Source organism: Antechinus flavipes, chromosome 2 (assembly GCF_016432865.1).
Source record: "Antechinus flavipes isolate AdamAnt ecotype Samford, QLD, Australia chromosome 2, AdamAnt_v2, whole genome shotgun sequence".
NCBI lineage: Eukaryota > Metazoa > Chordata > Mammalia > Dasyuromorphia > Dasyuridae > Antechinus > Antechinus flavipes.
The window spans coordinates 89,371,765-89,386,721 of record NC_067399.1 but is presented as its reverse complement, the minus strand read 5'-3'; the positions used below and the strand labels follow the sequence as shown (position 1 = coordinate 89,386,721).

Below are 14,957 nucleotides of genomic sequence, written 5' to 3'. Positions count from 1 at the left end.
TCGAAGCATGGCGAGAAGTTTATAGGAAAGAAGTGGAAGCGTGTGTTCTATGTTGCTTCTGGTTCTTTGCTGGAGCAGTGCGGACTCAAAGAATAGCAGGGCAAAGTGCATAAATTAAAGAGTTCTCGAAAATACGCGCACAGCGAGCCCGCGATAAAGATGGCATCTGCGGCATCAAGTGTCCCGAGAAGAGGAGCGTCAATTGCAGACGCACCACTCGACACTAGATTAAGCAGGCCTGCGTCGGGGCGGTTGTCCCGGCGGCGTCTGCCCTGAGCCGGCTCGCACATCCCACTGCTCCGCTCCGCACCGAGGACTGGAAGAGACTTCTCGTCCCGTTGCCCTCTCCCCCCTCCTCCCACTGGGTTTGCGAGGTGGGACAGTGGCCCGTGTCTCTCTGGATTCCCCGCTTTCACTAGGTTGTCTTGCCCTAGGACCTGTTCCTCTTTCCACAGTGGGCGTGGTTTCCATCCTGGTGTGGAACTCTTGGCGGCCGATTTCTAGGAAAGGCTCGAACTGGTGCCACTCTTGGAGGTCCCGAAGGGCCATTGGAAACGTGAGCTGCCTGCCTTCATCCTGGCGACAGTCAGTTAGCAGGCAATTATTAAGCGCTCACTAGGTGCCAAAGGCTGAGGAGTAACAGTCAACTAGTAATCGCCAGCGATTATACGGCGCGTTAAGGTTCGCGAAACGTTGGGACCTTAAGGCAGCCCCGGGAAATAGGTACTGCTCTTAACTCCATTTTACAGAGGAGGAAACTGAGGCTAAGAGGCTTGGCAGGAGATGTCTGAGGCAGGATTTGAACTTAAGGGTCACTGACTCCAGATAGAGCGCTTCATCTATTTCCTGCTCTCCAGGAGCTTACCCGCTGGTGATGGTGCAGAATTATTAGCCTTTTGAGGACCAAGGGGATTCTTTCAGCTTTCTATCCCCTACCCCCTTTTTTTAGGAGAACAGATTTTTGCCCCCAAATCCGAATGTTCCTCACTGGCTCCTACAGAAGAAAATTGTCATGGCTTCATCCCAGATCCATCCACTAATGCTTCTATTAAAGTGCTGCTGGTGCCTCGTGATGGTGCCGCTTGGTTCTGGAAAAAATGGCTACAGGTTCAAAGCTCTGGCCAGCTTCTTTCTTATCCTGGAGACCTGAGGGGCCAAGTAATCTATAAGGAGCATTGACTATACTGCAGGTGATGAATATTTTTGATCAGGAAAACTATTGATGCTGTGTAGAGAGGTTATAGCTGCAAGAGTGGTGTAAATGCCATAACTACAGATATTTTTTGAGTTAAGAGGTCATTTACTGGGAAGCTACTGTGTTCAAAATATTGCTCAGCGTTTTATCTGATAGATTGCTAAGGGATGGTTTATACGAGTGTTTTTGTCCTTCATCATGTCATCCTCAGAGATTGGAGATGAATATCCCTCAGATATTTCTTACCTCCCAGCTTTTTATTTTTTAAGGGAGAGAAAAGCAATAGAGATTTTTTGTATTTTAAATAAATTTACTTCTTTTAATTAAAGGATATTGATTTGTTGCATCCTGAGCTTTAACATAACTATTTCCCTCATTATTTGTTACCCATTTCAATTCAATAAATGCTAATAAACCATTATAAGATGTAAACCTTGAAAGGTCTGTTAGAGATAACTTTAACCCAATCTTATCATTTTAGAAATAAAGAAAAAGGTTTGGTAGATTTGTGACTTGCCTAAGGTCACATGGATCAGTAGCCAGATCTGGATTCAAACTGAAATCTTCTGATTTCCAGTTCAGTACTTTATTCATTAAAAGGCAGAAATTTTTCTAGTTTTGTCTTTGTGTCCACTGTGCCTTGTGAGGAATAGGAGCTTAGTCAATATTGAATTACATTTTTTAAAAAAGATAACCCTGGTTACAAGGAGTTTACATTTTCTTGGGGGCAGAGGAGGGTTTTACAATTTACCCACAGATAAAGAAAGAAAAGGTAATTCTGGATTGGAAAGGACATTCCCAACTGGAGGAGAAGAGGAAAGGAGAGTGAAGACCAGATAAGAATCAGAAAACCACAGAGCAAGTGGTACCTGAGCTAAGTCCTGGAGGAAGATGAAGATTCTAAATTAGAGAAGGAGGGAATTATTCCAAATTAAGAGATGGCTTGTTCAAATGCATGGAAGTGAGAAAAAGAATATGAAATTTGGGAAATGGCTAGGATATGTAAAAGGAAATAATGTGAAGTAGTCTGGAGTCAAAATGTAGAGCTTATAAACATCCAATTGAGAGTTTGTATTTATTCTAGACACAAAGCAGACCCAATTATTGGACAAGGGATGCTTTAAAAGGATTATTTTAGTTGTGAGAACAATAAATTAAGGGGAAGATGGTCTATTGAACACCTGTTCTCTGGCTGTTTTCTCTATGTATATCAAATATAGGTAAAATCATTGAATTCAAGGCAGTTTATTTAGTGGAAAATGTACATATAATTATAAGATCTTAGAGATAATCATTTGTAATTTCTCAATTTTTTTTCCTAGGATGTAACTTCCAGTAGAGTTCCCATGTGGTCTCAGCCTGACAAAATTGACTTTGCAAAAGAGACGCATGCACCAAGAAAGAAGTTTGTATTTTAGGAGAGTTGTTGACCTTCCAAAACTGTCATACACATTTTCAGAACTCTTCTGAAACTTAGCAAAAATTATTTGTGATATATTTTATTCTTTATCTGTTGGAGGCATAGAAGTGGATTAAGAACAGCTGATCATAAATGTTTTGGAAATTTACTAGAATTACACTGTAACATTTGTGTGTTGGGAATTTCAAAGTCAGAACAAAAAAAGAACTTTCACACTATGCATCAGACAGCCAGATTCTTCCTTCAAACTCTGAAGTTTAGTTTTGCTCGATTTGGAAAATACACACAGAAGCAGCCTCATGTTCATCATCATCTCATTGATCATTGTCCTTGGATAAAAGTGAGAAAATGTCACAATTTTAAATGTTTGCAAAGTAAATACAAGAAACTGATAATGGGAAGAAACATCACAAGCCGGAAATTCTGCTATGCGGTATGAACTAATTATATTAATCTATTTGTAGACAAATTCTAATTTAAAAAATATGGGATTGACAGACTGAATTCTAGCACTATCCCTCAATCACAGAATCCTCAACTAGTGGAAATCCAGCTATTGCCCAAAAACTCTGCTGAGAAAAGGTTGAGGATCCCTAAGAAAGGCTGTAGTTACTTATATTTTACTACACACTGCTTTTACCATCTCTAGTCTTCTTAGTTACACACTACTTTATTTAAAAGACTGTTTATGTGGAAGATAGAAACTGTCTTCAATTTTTTTGTAATCATGGAGAGGAAGCAAGATAGAGTCGAAAGAGCTTTCCACTGTTTTTTGGGGTTTTTTTTTAGTGGTGGAGTCAGAAGACCCACTTTCTATTCATTTCTATCCCAGCTTCTTAAACTGTGGATCACAGCCCCATTGAAATAATGATTTATTATCAGTAAATGTTTGATTTGTACATCTATTTCATATACCCAGTGTCACATAAAAATTTCTCAAACTAAAAAGTGCCATGAATGGAAAAGGTTTAAGAAGCTCTACTTAATGTAATGGAATCAGTAACTCTTGCATTTCCTTCCACACAAAAGTGTTAAGAACAGTGAACTATATATAATTTAAATATGAACTGTAATTTTTATTTGCTAAATATTTATAGAGATATTTTATATATATATACATACATATAATGTTTTATTTTATCATGAATTAATAAAATGGGGGATTACCAAGAAATTAATTGCCAGAGAAAAATTTATTACATACAAAATCAAAGATTTAAAGACCAGAGGTATAAGTAGAGCTTCCAGCTATATATGTCTACAAGGGAGTAAGAAATTGGGGGGAAGAAGTAAACTGCAGTCTCTTTCCAATGTTCTCCTCAAAATCCTCATATTGTGGATTTGTTTCATAGACAAATACCCCTTACTATAAAGTCCCTTTGCTCAATCTACAATAAACCTTCCCCACAAGTCCTAGACTGCTTTGCATTAAATTACAATCTTTATTGAATTGTTACAGTGACTTATACCTATGCCTATAGACATGACAATCTTTTATTTAGTTTTAGTAGGAAATTTGTAAAGGAATGTGGAGATGGAGAATTAACTGAAATTGTACTTTATGTATCATCACAGAGGTATTTTAGGAATTCATTTGTATTTAGTAAAGGTTTAAATATATTGATCCTTTATAAGATTTTTAGTCAGGGCTCAAATTTAGTACTTATTTTGCTTTGTTTTCTTTTGTTGTATGTGTAAATCTCATCTCTTCACACTCTTAAGGTTCTTGATAAAAAGGACTATTTGTTATGCATCTTTTGAATTCCCCCATGGCATACTATGACATATGTATGTACTCAATAAATATTTAATATCTTAGTATTTTCATACTTGAAAGAACTATACAGAACCGCCAGTCTAGTTTCCTTTTAAAAAAACAAATGAGAAAGGGCAGCTAGTTGGTTTAGTGGATAGAGCACCAGCCCTGAAGTCAGGAGGACCTGAGTTCAAATCTGGCCTCAGACACTTAATAATTCCTGGCTGTGTGACCTTGGGCAAGTCACTTACCCCCAATTGCCTCAGAAAAAAAAGAAAAAAGCATGAGAAATATGAGGCCCAGAGAAATGAAATAATTTGTCTAAAGTCACATAGTTATTAATAAAGCAGGTACTAGAAGCCAGGTCTCCTGACTCCAGACCCTGTTCTTTCTACCCTATTAGTTTTGACAAATAAACATCTACTTTGTGCTCAGTATGAGGAATAAGAAAATACATTTTTCTCTCATATTTGGTTCTTTATCTTGTATTTTATATCAACTTTCCATGTTAAAATTTCTACAAAGAGTAAAAATATTTTAATTGTTCCATTAATTTTAACAATATGGTATACATCTTTTCTTATCCTACAAAGAGTAAAAATATTTTAATTGTTCCATTAATTTTAGCAATATGGTATACATCTTTTCTTATCCATGGCATTCATCCTCACTTCAGCTCTGTGAGATAGGAAAGGCCTGTAATGCCATGAAATGAATTGACTTAGCAGGTTAATAATCATAGATTTTTGCCCATTTAAACTAGAGAGATGGTATTATCAATTTACCCTAAAAAGTAATTATGATAAAAGTGTCATATATCTTTCAGATTTAAAAGCACACAGTAGCTCTCGATAGAAAGAAAGAATTCACTCCAATAAAAGGGTCCTTTTTGTGCAAATAGTGCTAGATGCCATATCCATAAAAGAGAGGGCAAAAGACTTTTTTTCCCCCCTAGGATATTACAATACAATGGAGGGAAGACACATAAATAGTTAACACACAGAAACCACTTTTATCTGAAAATGTATGGGAAGAAGGCATCTAAGTTAGACTATATTGATATGAGAAAAAAGCACGGACATAGGAATAGATCAAGAGCAGAAAGCAGGATCCCAGTTTGTCTGGATCATACCATATATCAATAGGATAGAGCACCTGGGATGCCAGATCAATCGTTTGTCATTTAGTAGACACTGAGGAGCCACGGAAAGTTTTAGATTAAGGGAAGATTACTCGGGGAGCAAATTAAAAAATGAATTGGAGAGAGAACTAAGGAGTCAGAAGGCTATTTTAATAGTCTAGGCAATCAGAGAGTAGAGAGGAAAGGGCTAATGTTGTGGAAATAGACTTTGGAATGCAGACATATGCAATGCAGGGAAGAGTCAGTGAGGGAAAAGAGAGCATCCTAGCTGGGACCTGAGGAGGGGAAGAGAGGTCACCAGTGGGTTGAGCAAACAGTGCTAAGTGCTGGGGTGAAAAGGAAGGCAAACCTCAGTCCTGCCCTCACGGGGCTTCTGTTTTAATGGTAGAGATGTCATACAAATAGATACTTCCAGGATACACACAGAGAGGACGGAAGGTAGTAATGTCAGGAGAGGGTCTCCTCCAAAAGATAAGATTTGTGCTAAATCTTGTAGAAATCGATGAGGAGAGAACATTTCAGGCATGGGAGGCAGCTGGTGAAAAGGCAGAGAGACAAGGGATAGCAAATAGGTCAATTAAGTTGGATTGTAGAGTATATAAGAAAAGTAAGAGAAGTAGGAAAGGTCTAGGCAAGGGAAAGTTGGTAATACAGAACTAGAGCTCTGTGGAAATACCAGGACTGTGTATATGTACATCTGGGAATCATCTACATAGAGATGTTCGTTTTTAACTCAGGAGCTGAGGATGTAGTATAGATTAAAAAGAAAGGTGTCCAAGATAGTCTTGGGGTAGGAATGAGAAGAGAATGGGGAAGGCAACCCATAGTCAGTGAGCATGACATGGATTAAAATATAGCAAAGGAAACTGAGAAAGAATGGACGTAGAAAATGGGTCAGATTTTTCTTGTGCAGCATCATAAATATGAAAATATATTTAGAAGAATTGCACATGTATAACTTATATTGGATTACTTGCTAGCTAGGGAATGGAGATGGAGGGAAGAGAGGGAGAAAAATGTGGTTTTGCAAGGGGAAATGTTACCTTTGTGTGTATTTTGAAAAATAAAAAGCCATTATTTTAAAAAAGAAGAAAAGAAAATGGGTCAAAGATAGTTATCCCTTCTACATAACAGGACCTAGGGGTGCGGTGGCACCATAGTCTAGAAATTTCTATGGAAAAAATTTTGACCTTCCTTTCATACCAGAGAAGAAGTCAGAATTTTTTTTTCCTTTTTCTTTTACACCATGTTTCTAACCTTATTGTAAAATGTGGGTTAAGTATTTGGTCATAGGCTATATTATACAATAGTATGCATTTGTTTTATATTTCTGAGTTTCTAAACTTTTTCTGGGTCATTTGTTGACCTTTGCATGTCATCTGTGGTTTCCACAAAACTCCAAAATTCTATTTAATTTCTTATGCCAACCTGCATAAGAATCAAAAAAATCACAATTTGGAAGCCATAATTTGTAATTCCAGGATGTGCGGATGATTGGGAGGATAATAGTGCCATCAACAGTAAGAGAGAAGTTAGTGGAAAGGATAGATTTGGGGAAGAGGATTATAAAAATTCACTTCAGCATGTTAAATTTGAAGTATCGGTGAAATATCTAAGAAATCTAGTTATACAGACTTAGAATCCTGGAAAGAGATGGAGAGATGCCTATAGAGATGATGATTGAAGCCATGGAATATTATGTAAGTATGAAAGTGTGTGAGTATAAGAATGGAAGACAGTCCCAGTGAAAAGGGTACAGTGTGAGAGCTGAAGTGGACCAGAATGGAATCTTAAGAGATTGAGCTTATGAGGCAAGAGAAGAATAAAGAATAGTCAAAGATTGGAGGAAAATCAAGAGAATTCAGCTTTGTTCAGTTGGTAAAGCCACAGGAAAAAATTAGGCAAGCAAGTATAAATTAAATCATGGTAAGGGCACAGACTATATAATCTTCATGCTTAATGCTGAATTCCTGTTGAGATCAGATTTGGGTCCGTGAGTAACAACATCCAGTTTACTCAGTCCCCTTCTTGAGAACTACAAGTCTGTTTTTCACTTTATATCACTATCTGATGTTACAATTGCAAATTAAAATTTCTGGTAAGTCTCTAGTTTTATTCTTGATGTCTTATTTATTTATATCTAAGGCTATTATTTAAGTAGCCAAGTGAATATAGGTAGTTATTTAAGTGTCTTAGTAAAAATAGTTTCACTTTCTTTTCCTCCAAAATAAACTGACATATACAGATTGTGAGGGCAGCTTCATTGATTAGAAAATGGCTCTGTACCAAAGTTTCCAGTATTTTGGACAGATCTTGTAAGTGATCACTTAATAAAAATTATTCAATTGCTTAAGTAATTAAAATAAATAATCGATTTAGAATACTAAAGGGATCTTTAAATATAGTTTGATTTTGTCTAGGAAATAATTTTGCCCCAATTTCTTGTCCTTTAAGTCAGGATCAAAGAAATGTAAATCCTGCTAAAAGTATAGACATCTGGCCCTAGTTCTATAACTGTCTACCTCAGTCTTGATCCTAAAATAAATCAGATTGAGTTCAACCAAAATGTAAAGTATCTACAAAAAAAGAAAAATTGAAAGTAAATAACAGATAAGGATACTGGGGGACAGAGAGTTTTTTTAAATACTTGTATCTTGGAATATTGCTACAGACTTTTAGACTGTAAACTCATCATAGGCAAAAACTGTATTTTTAGCTTATATTTTTGTACCTAATCTAATAAAATATCATGTGCACACCAGTCATTCAATGAAGATATGTTGGCTATTGAGTTAATTATTGAAGGATGAATGGCTACTTTTGGCACTTATGATCATTGTAATTGTCATCTTTGGCAAAGACTTTTGATTGGAAAGCTTGGCCAGATTGGTTTCTTCTAGTGAGGGGCACTCATTCCTGAGCACATCTAATAGAATATTAAATTGCTAGGCACCTTATTCACTAGGCAGTTGAGATTCTCCCCCCCTCTACCCCGAATCAAGGACCTTCATGACATATAAGTCCATTTATGTGGCCCAGAAGTCAACTCAAATTCTTTTTCAGCTATTCCTATTTCCTCTAAGTACATTTATGGGCAGATTCTCAATCAGTAGGCACTTATTAAACGTTTATTTGTGTTTCTACTAATTTTCTTTAATTCGTCCATTATTTCATTGATTTTTTTTTCCTTACATATGGTGAATGCATTTTTTTCTAAAATGAAAATAAAGAGGACACTTCATTTTGCAAAGCAGTAATTCACCTTTTGAACAGATAAACTGTTCTGCCTTTGGCTGCTGCTTATCTCTACAAGGGAAGCAAATTATTGCTGATGAGGAGGTGGGGTAGGGCAGACTGCTTATGTTATAACTGTTTTATTGTGAGTAAAATGATGTGAGCTTTTATTAGTAAAGATAAAGTGTCCTCCTCTCCCTCCCTGCAGTGCATCTCCTTTCATACTTCAGTATTTGTAAAAACTCAATAGATGTTTCTAGCTCTCTTTCTCTCTACTATCCCACCCCTGACTGAGTGTTAAATATGTAAAATACATGGGATTTCTTTTTCTGCTTAATCTCCTGTAAACGTTGCCCATGGTGTTTCTGCACACTCTCTCAAGCGGAGTACAGGTCTTAGCTACACTTCTGCGCTCCTCGTCCTTTGGAATTATTGATGTAAAAGAGCACAGCAGTATTCTAGTTGCTGAGTGTCCTGTGCATCCTTTTTTGTTTGGATTTTAAAATGAGATTTCTGCATCAACACAGAACTGTGGAAGGGGGATTTTTTTGGGGGGTGGGGGGAACAGAGGGGGAAAAGGAAGAGGACAAGGGAATCAGAGGGAGAAGGAATTAGGAAAAGCCTTTCAACAACTCTCGAACTATTTATTACTTCATTAGGTGTTCCTGACATTGTAAAACTTGCATGAAAAGGAAACAAAGAATTTTTCTTTAGAAAGCAGACAACTTTAAAATAATTTGCTCTAGTAAAATATTTATTACAGGATCTTCTGAATACTGAACAAGAGAACACAAAGTCCCTTTTAATAAATTACATGGATTCAATGGAAAGACTCAAGAAGAAAATAGAAGCATTCTATGACAAACATTTACTCACTTTGGATAATTTAGAGGTCAGTAGGAAATAATTTATTTCTCTTCTTAAAAAAAAAAAAATCTCCCATACTATAAGCCAAGAAGCAAAATGTTATGTTCAGCACTTGCAGATGCCTTGTGTTACTAGTAACCAGCTAGATTTGCAGCTCACTGTTTCATGTTTTGATCCAAAGAATATTTATTGCAACTCTTAAAATGAGTATGGTATAATTTTTTTTAAATGTTTAAGATTAAATCAGAACAAAACTCAGAAAATTTCTGAGTGTAAAAATAGATCACTTGTTTTATTTTTAATTTTAAATTTAATTTTATAAAAGAAAAAATTATCATGTTTAACTGTAATTTCTAAATTTAAGCTCTGATTTTTAAAGTAGTGTTAGTAGGCTGTAGTAGCCATGCTAATTAATGGCAATTAAAATAAAATTAACATTCTTTAAACTGTTTTGTGATGTTCCTGTTTCAAAAGCATCTTTAGTAGCTTTGTTTAGGGAAACACACTAAAATACATTCTGACTATTTAACTTAAAATTAAATTATTTTATTGTCATCCTTAAATTGCCCCAGTTAATAGCAACCATTTGTAAGAAGCACAGATATGCACCCTCAATATTTACCAATGGGATATTAACTGTGTATCTTAAACAATCATGTTTTGGGCATATGCCTTGAAGCAGTGCCTGTACAGTCAATGCCTTCTTCCCAGTACTCCCTTGGTGGTCAGTGATAAGAGAATGAAATGTTCTCTAGGATACTCTACGCCAGTATAATATTTAAAGAGCCATAGCTCCCTGCAGGAAAAACAGAACTACTTGTTGGAATTTAGAGAATTAATTTCTTCTTTAATGTGAGTTCTTTGTAACTAGAAGTTTTTTTTCTATTACACAATAATGTAGTATTACTAGATGGGGAGTTTCACAAAAAATGAAATTTAAATTTAATGAATTTCACTGAGTCTCCAATTCTAATTTTTATTATAATATATAGCAGAAGAAACCTGAAATGGGAGTCAGAAGAAGCACCTTGAGGCTCAGCTCTCTGCCCTACTTTCTTAGGAATTGTGCACATTTCTGTCTCAGTATTCTCATTAGTTTAAAAAAAAAATGGCGGGGGCAGGGGGTGATAGCCACATGAGGTTGTAATTAGAAAAATCCTTTGTAATTATGGGATACAAATATATGAAGCTCACTGATTCCATACACGCATATACAGAAGTAATATGAAAAAGGAAGAAACACAGGACATATAATGTTTCATTTTTTATTTAGTGTATGTTCATATACTTCTGCATTTTTTTTTTAATAAAATCTAGGTGTTTGAAATATCAGCCTACATATTGAATAGCTCATTTTTAAAGATCAATAAAAGAGACAAATTTACAAATTCAGTCAGTTTTGCACTTTTTATGGAAACACTTTTTTTTTAATTTCTCAGATACAATTTGGTGATTTTATTTACTATGAAGAAGATGGTTGCATACTTCGTTTAAAAATTGGAGATGGTAAACTTATTTTTTCTTTTTTACATGCTTTAATTTTTCAGATCTTAATTGGGAAATATAAATGTTCATCAATGAAATATATGCAGTAGTAGGAATCAAATAGATATATAAGCAACATGGACTCTATATTATTATCTTTTAAAAATAACGTAATTTTAAGTGTGTATATATTACAATCTACTTTAATATCTAAATTTGGCCATAACAGTATTAAAAATGATATACTTCTGCCAAAACGTAAGTGACAAAGTGAGTTTCTTAAAATTTTCTTAAATTATGTTTATCATGTTTGCAATGCAAATATGAATTTATGGGCTTATTCCTAAATGAATAATGATATATATTCTTGTCCCAATTAAATATAAATAACATACCATCAATTCTGAGGAAAAAAGAATACACTTGCTTTTAGAAGCAGATATTTATCTTGAGATCTAAATACATGAAATTCCTTTTTGAAATAAAATATCTAGTTTAGTGTCTGATCTGTAATATGTATTTTTCTTCATGTACCAGGTTTTAATAATTGTGAAGTTTTACTCCGTTTGGAAGAGCTTTCATTATATAATGCTTTTGTTGAACGTATCAGGATTTCTCCAGGGGAGGAGTACATGGCAGCCAGCATAAAAACCTCAGATTCTGAAGAGTCTACGTGTGTAATTGTTAAGCTTGGCAAGTATCCAGAAGTGGAGGACTTCATTCCCAATGTGTTCAGTTTTGGTAAGCTTCTAGCCGACATGTTCTTTCCTTAAAGACAGCATCCAAAAGGGTAAGGGCAGACTTTATTAACTGAACAAATATTTATTTTATATTTACCATCTACCAGACATTGTGATAGATTCTGTAGAATAAAAATATAATAAGATAAGCTCTCTACTCTCATGAAACTTATATGCTAATATGGGAAAAGTCTTATATCTTTAACTACATAAATAATTATGAGAGGATAAGAAGTAAAAGCATAATAAAAGAGACACAAAGTTCATAGAAGAGAAGGATTAGTGCTGTCTAGAGGTAGACTTACTTGGTCAAAGAGATTCAGAAAGCTTCTTGAAAGAGTAGTATTTGAGCAAGGCCTTAGAGAATAGATAAAAATTGAATAGGTAGAACTGGGAGGGAAGGACTTACCACCTTTGACCTAATCATAAAGAATGGCTAATAGAATTTAGGAGATTGTGAGCAGGCACTTTTAGCTGAAACTTAAAATATATAAATAGGAGTAGTGAGAAATAGAATTGAAAAGCTAGTTTGGGATCAGATTATAAAAGGAGTTGGTTAGACTTAAGTTTTAACTTGGGCAGCAACTGAATGTTTTAAAGCAAGAGAATAGTCAAAGCTGTACTTGAGGAAGATTGATCAGATGCAGAGTGTAGGATAGGTTAGAAGCAAAGAAAGAATGAAAGACTGGAGGCAGGGACACTGGTTTGACTGTTGCCCTGGCAAAAAGAAGAGGGAATGAGGATAAGCAACAGGCAATTCAGTTCAACGTATAGATATTAAATATTTGCTGTGTGCAAGGAGCTATACTGTAGTGTGGGGCTACAAAACCAAAAGTGAAATAAGAAGTAATTGCCCTCAAAGAGATCATTTCTTAGTGGAAATTTCAACTTGTATGTAGATAAATACATGATAATTTGGGAAAGGAAAGACCACTAATAACTAGAGAGATGAAGACTTTACAGAGAAGGTGGCATCTGATTTAAGCATAATAAGAAGATTACACAATAATGATCCCAGGGAAGTATTGTTTCATTAAGTAGCATCTGGCAATACTATACTTAATTAAGGGATGTTAAATTAAATTTTGTTTTGTTTTGTTTTTTCTGTGGGTATTCCCCAGATTAGCCAAATCCAGTGCAATAAGGTAATACAATTATGGTAATGATTAAAAAGCTTGAGCTCTCTGTGCAACCTGTGAACCTATACAAATTCTCTATGACTGCTGTATCCCTTGCCTCATTTGTGTATGTACATGGATGTGTGCTTCATGCTGCAAGCGTTTGCAGGAAAAACATTTCTCTAAGTGAGGTTACCAAGACAGGCAAAATGGAGATTCAGGTCAAGCAGATACCAGAAAAATTGTCCAGTGATAAGATGAATGACCACAGAGCTGACTCTCTACCATGTCTTACTTTTTTTTACTCAAAGGTATAACCCCTCATTTTCTAAGGGCCTCTAATCCTTCAAAAGGAAGAAGAACAAATATAGGGATATTCTGTTCTGGATCCAATTAAAATAAGGAGAACCCCAGGGAAAAGTAACCATTTCCTCTTAGAGTTTGTAATGTAAAGAAGATAGGCATAGTCTGATATGTGTCCTAAATTTGAAGAGAATAGATCTCATCCATGAACCACAGTTCGAAAGGGGAAATTTGCCCAGGAAGGATAGAAAGTACCCAAGAATGACAGCTGAAATCACATTGTAGAATTTTGGTGAGGGAAGCTGTCTGAAGAGACTAGTTTGGATGTACAAGGAGCTCATCAAAAAGTTTAGCTTTTAAAAGACAAAAGTCAATAAGCTAGGTCATGCTGCATACAAAAGCAAGACATAGCTCTGTAAAATTTCCTATTTTAGTAATATTTACACTCCGAATAAGCTGAAACTAATGAGGAAAACTAAAAATAACACAAAAAGAAAGGAGTTTTTGTTTTGTAACAATATTGGAGAAAAGAATAGGATCAAAGGCAGGATAAGATAATAGATTTGGGCAATCACTAACAATGACAATGGGGAAAAAACAAATGCTCAACTCTTGTTTCTAGTTTTCTGCCAGGATTGATCTTTGGACTGGAAAAAAGATAACAAAAATGGCTAATAGGAAATAAATACCCAAGATAAGTAAAGAGACAGCAAGAGAATCTCTGAAATCCTTTGTTGAGTTCCTGTTACCCAGCCCAGATGATCAACATCCTCAGATACTGAAATAAATGACAAGTATGATTGCTAAATCACTGCCTTTTGTCTTGGAAAGATTAGAGAAAGGACTGAGAACAGACAGCACACTGCTGAAGCTGTGAATTAGTTCAACAGTTCTCCAATAGTTCTTCAAAAAACATTTCTCTAAGTGAGGTTACCAAGATAAGCAAAATGGAGATTCAGATCAAGCAGACACCAGAAAAATTGTCCATTGATAAGATGAATGACCACAGAGCTAGCTCTCTACCATGTCTTATTTTTTCTACTCAAAGGTATAACCCCTCATTTTCTAAGGACCTCTAATCCTTCAAAAGGAAGAAGAACAAATATAGGGATATTGTGTTCCCTATGGAAGAACAATTTTGGAGAACAATTTAAAATTTTGCTTAGAGAGTTCCTAAAACATCTTTTTGACCCAGTGGTCTCACTGCTAGCCATATACTACTCTTAAGAAAGGCAAAGATGGAAATAAGGGACCATCTATACCAAAAGTTCATGTTTTCATGTGAATCCTATTTTTCTCTTCTATTTGTATATGGAGATCTTTTGTTATAAATTCAGAACTTTAAAAATCATTTTTTTAATGCAACAAAGTTTTTCTGGTCTACTAAGGACAATATAAGTCAATAGTTCTATATGATGTTAGGGTACATTGAGAGACAGGAAATCTAAGAATCATGATGAGATAGTCTCTTTGCACTGTGAAAAATGTTCATATCTAGGCACTTTATTTAAGAAGATGAGTAGGAGAGAATCCTCAGGAAGGAAACCAGAATGGTGAAGGGCCTAAAGTTCTTGCCATTTACTAGTTAAAGGAATTGGTGATGTTTAACCTAAATATGGGACAAAGATAAGTTAGGATTCAAATTTTACTTTTGAAAAGCTAGGTTTGAAATTGAGTAGCTAGATTTATGATGGTGCC

General features: G+C 35.3%; 1 protein-coding gene across 1 annotated transcript in view; it reads left to right on the top strand.

The window, feature by feature from the left end:
• Positions 1–539: 539 nt before the first annotated feature.
• Positions 540–14,957, top strand: part of PREPL (prolyl endopeptidase like) — a 40,199-nt gene continuing 25,781 nt past the window's right edge. The window contains exons 1-5 of the mRNA XM_051975193.1: positions 540–723; positions 2,518–3,048; positions 9,510–9,638; positions 11,053–11,119; positions 11,636–11,839. Of these exons, the coding sequence (XP_051831153.1) occupies positions 2,833–3,048; positions 9,510–9,638; positions 11,053–11,119; positions 11,636–11,839 (616 nt within the window). The 5' untranslated portion in view covers positions 540–723; positions 2,518–2,832. The remainder of the gene's footprint in view (positions 724–2,517; positions 3,049–9,509; positions 9,639–11,052; positions 11,120–11,635; positions 11,840–14,957) is intronic.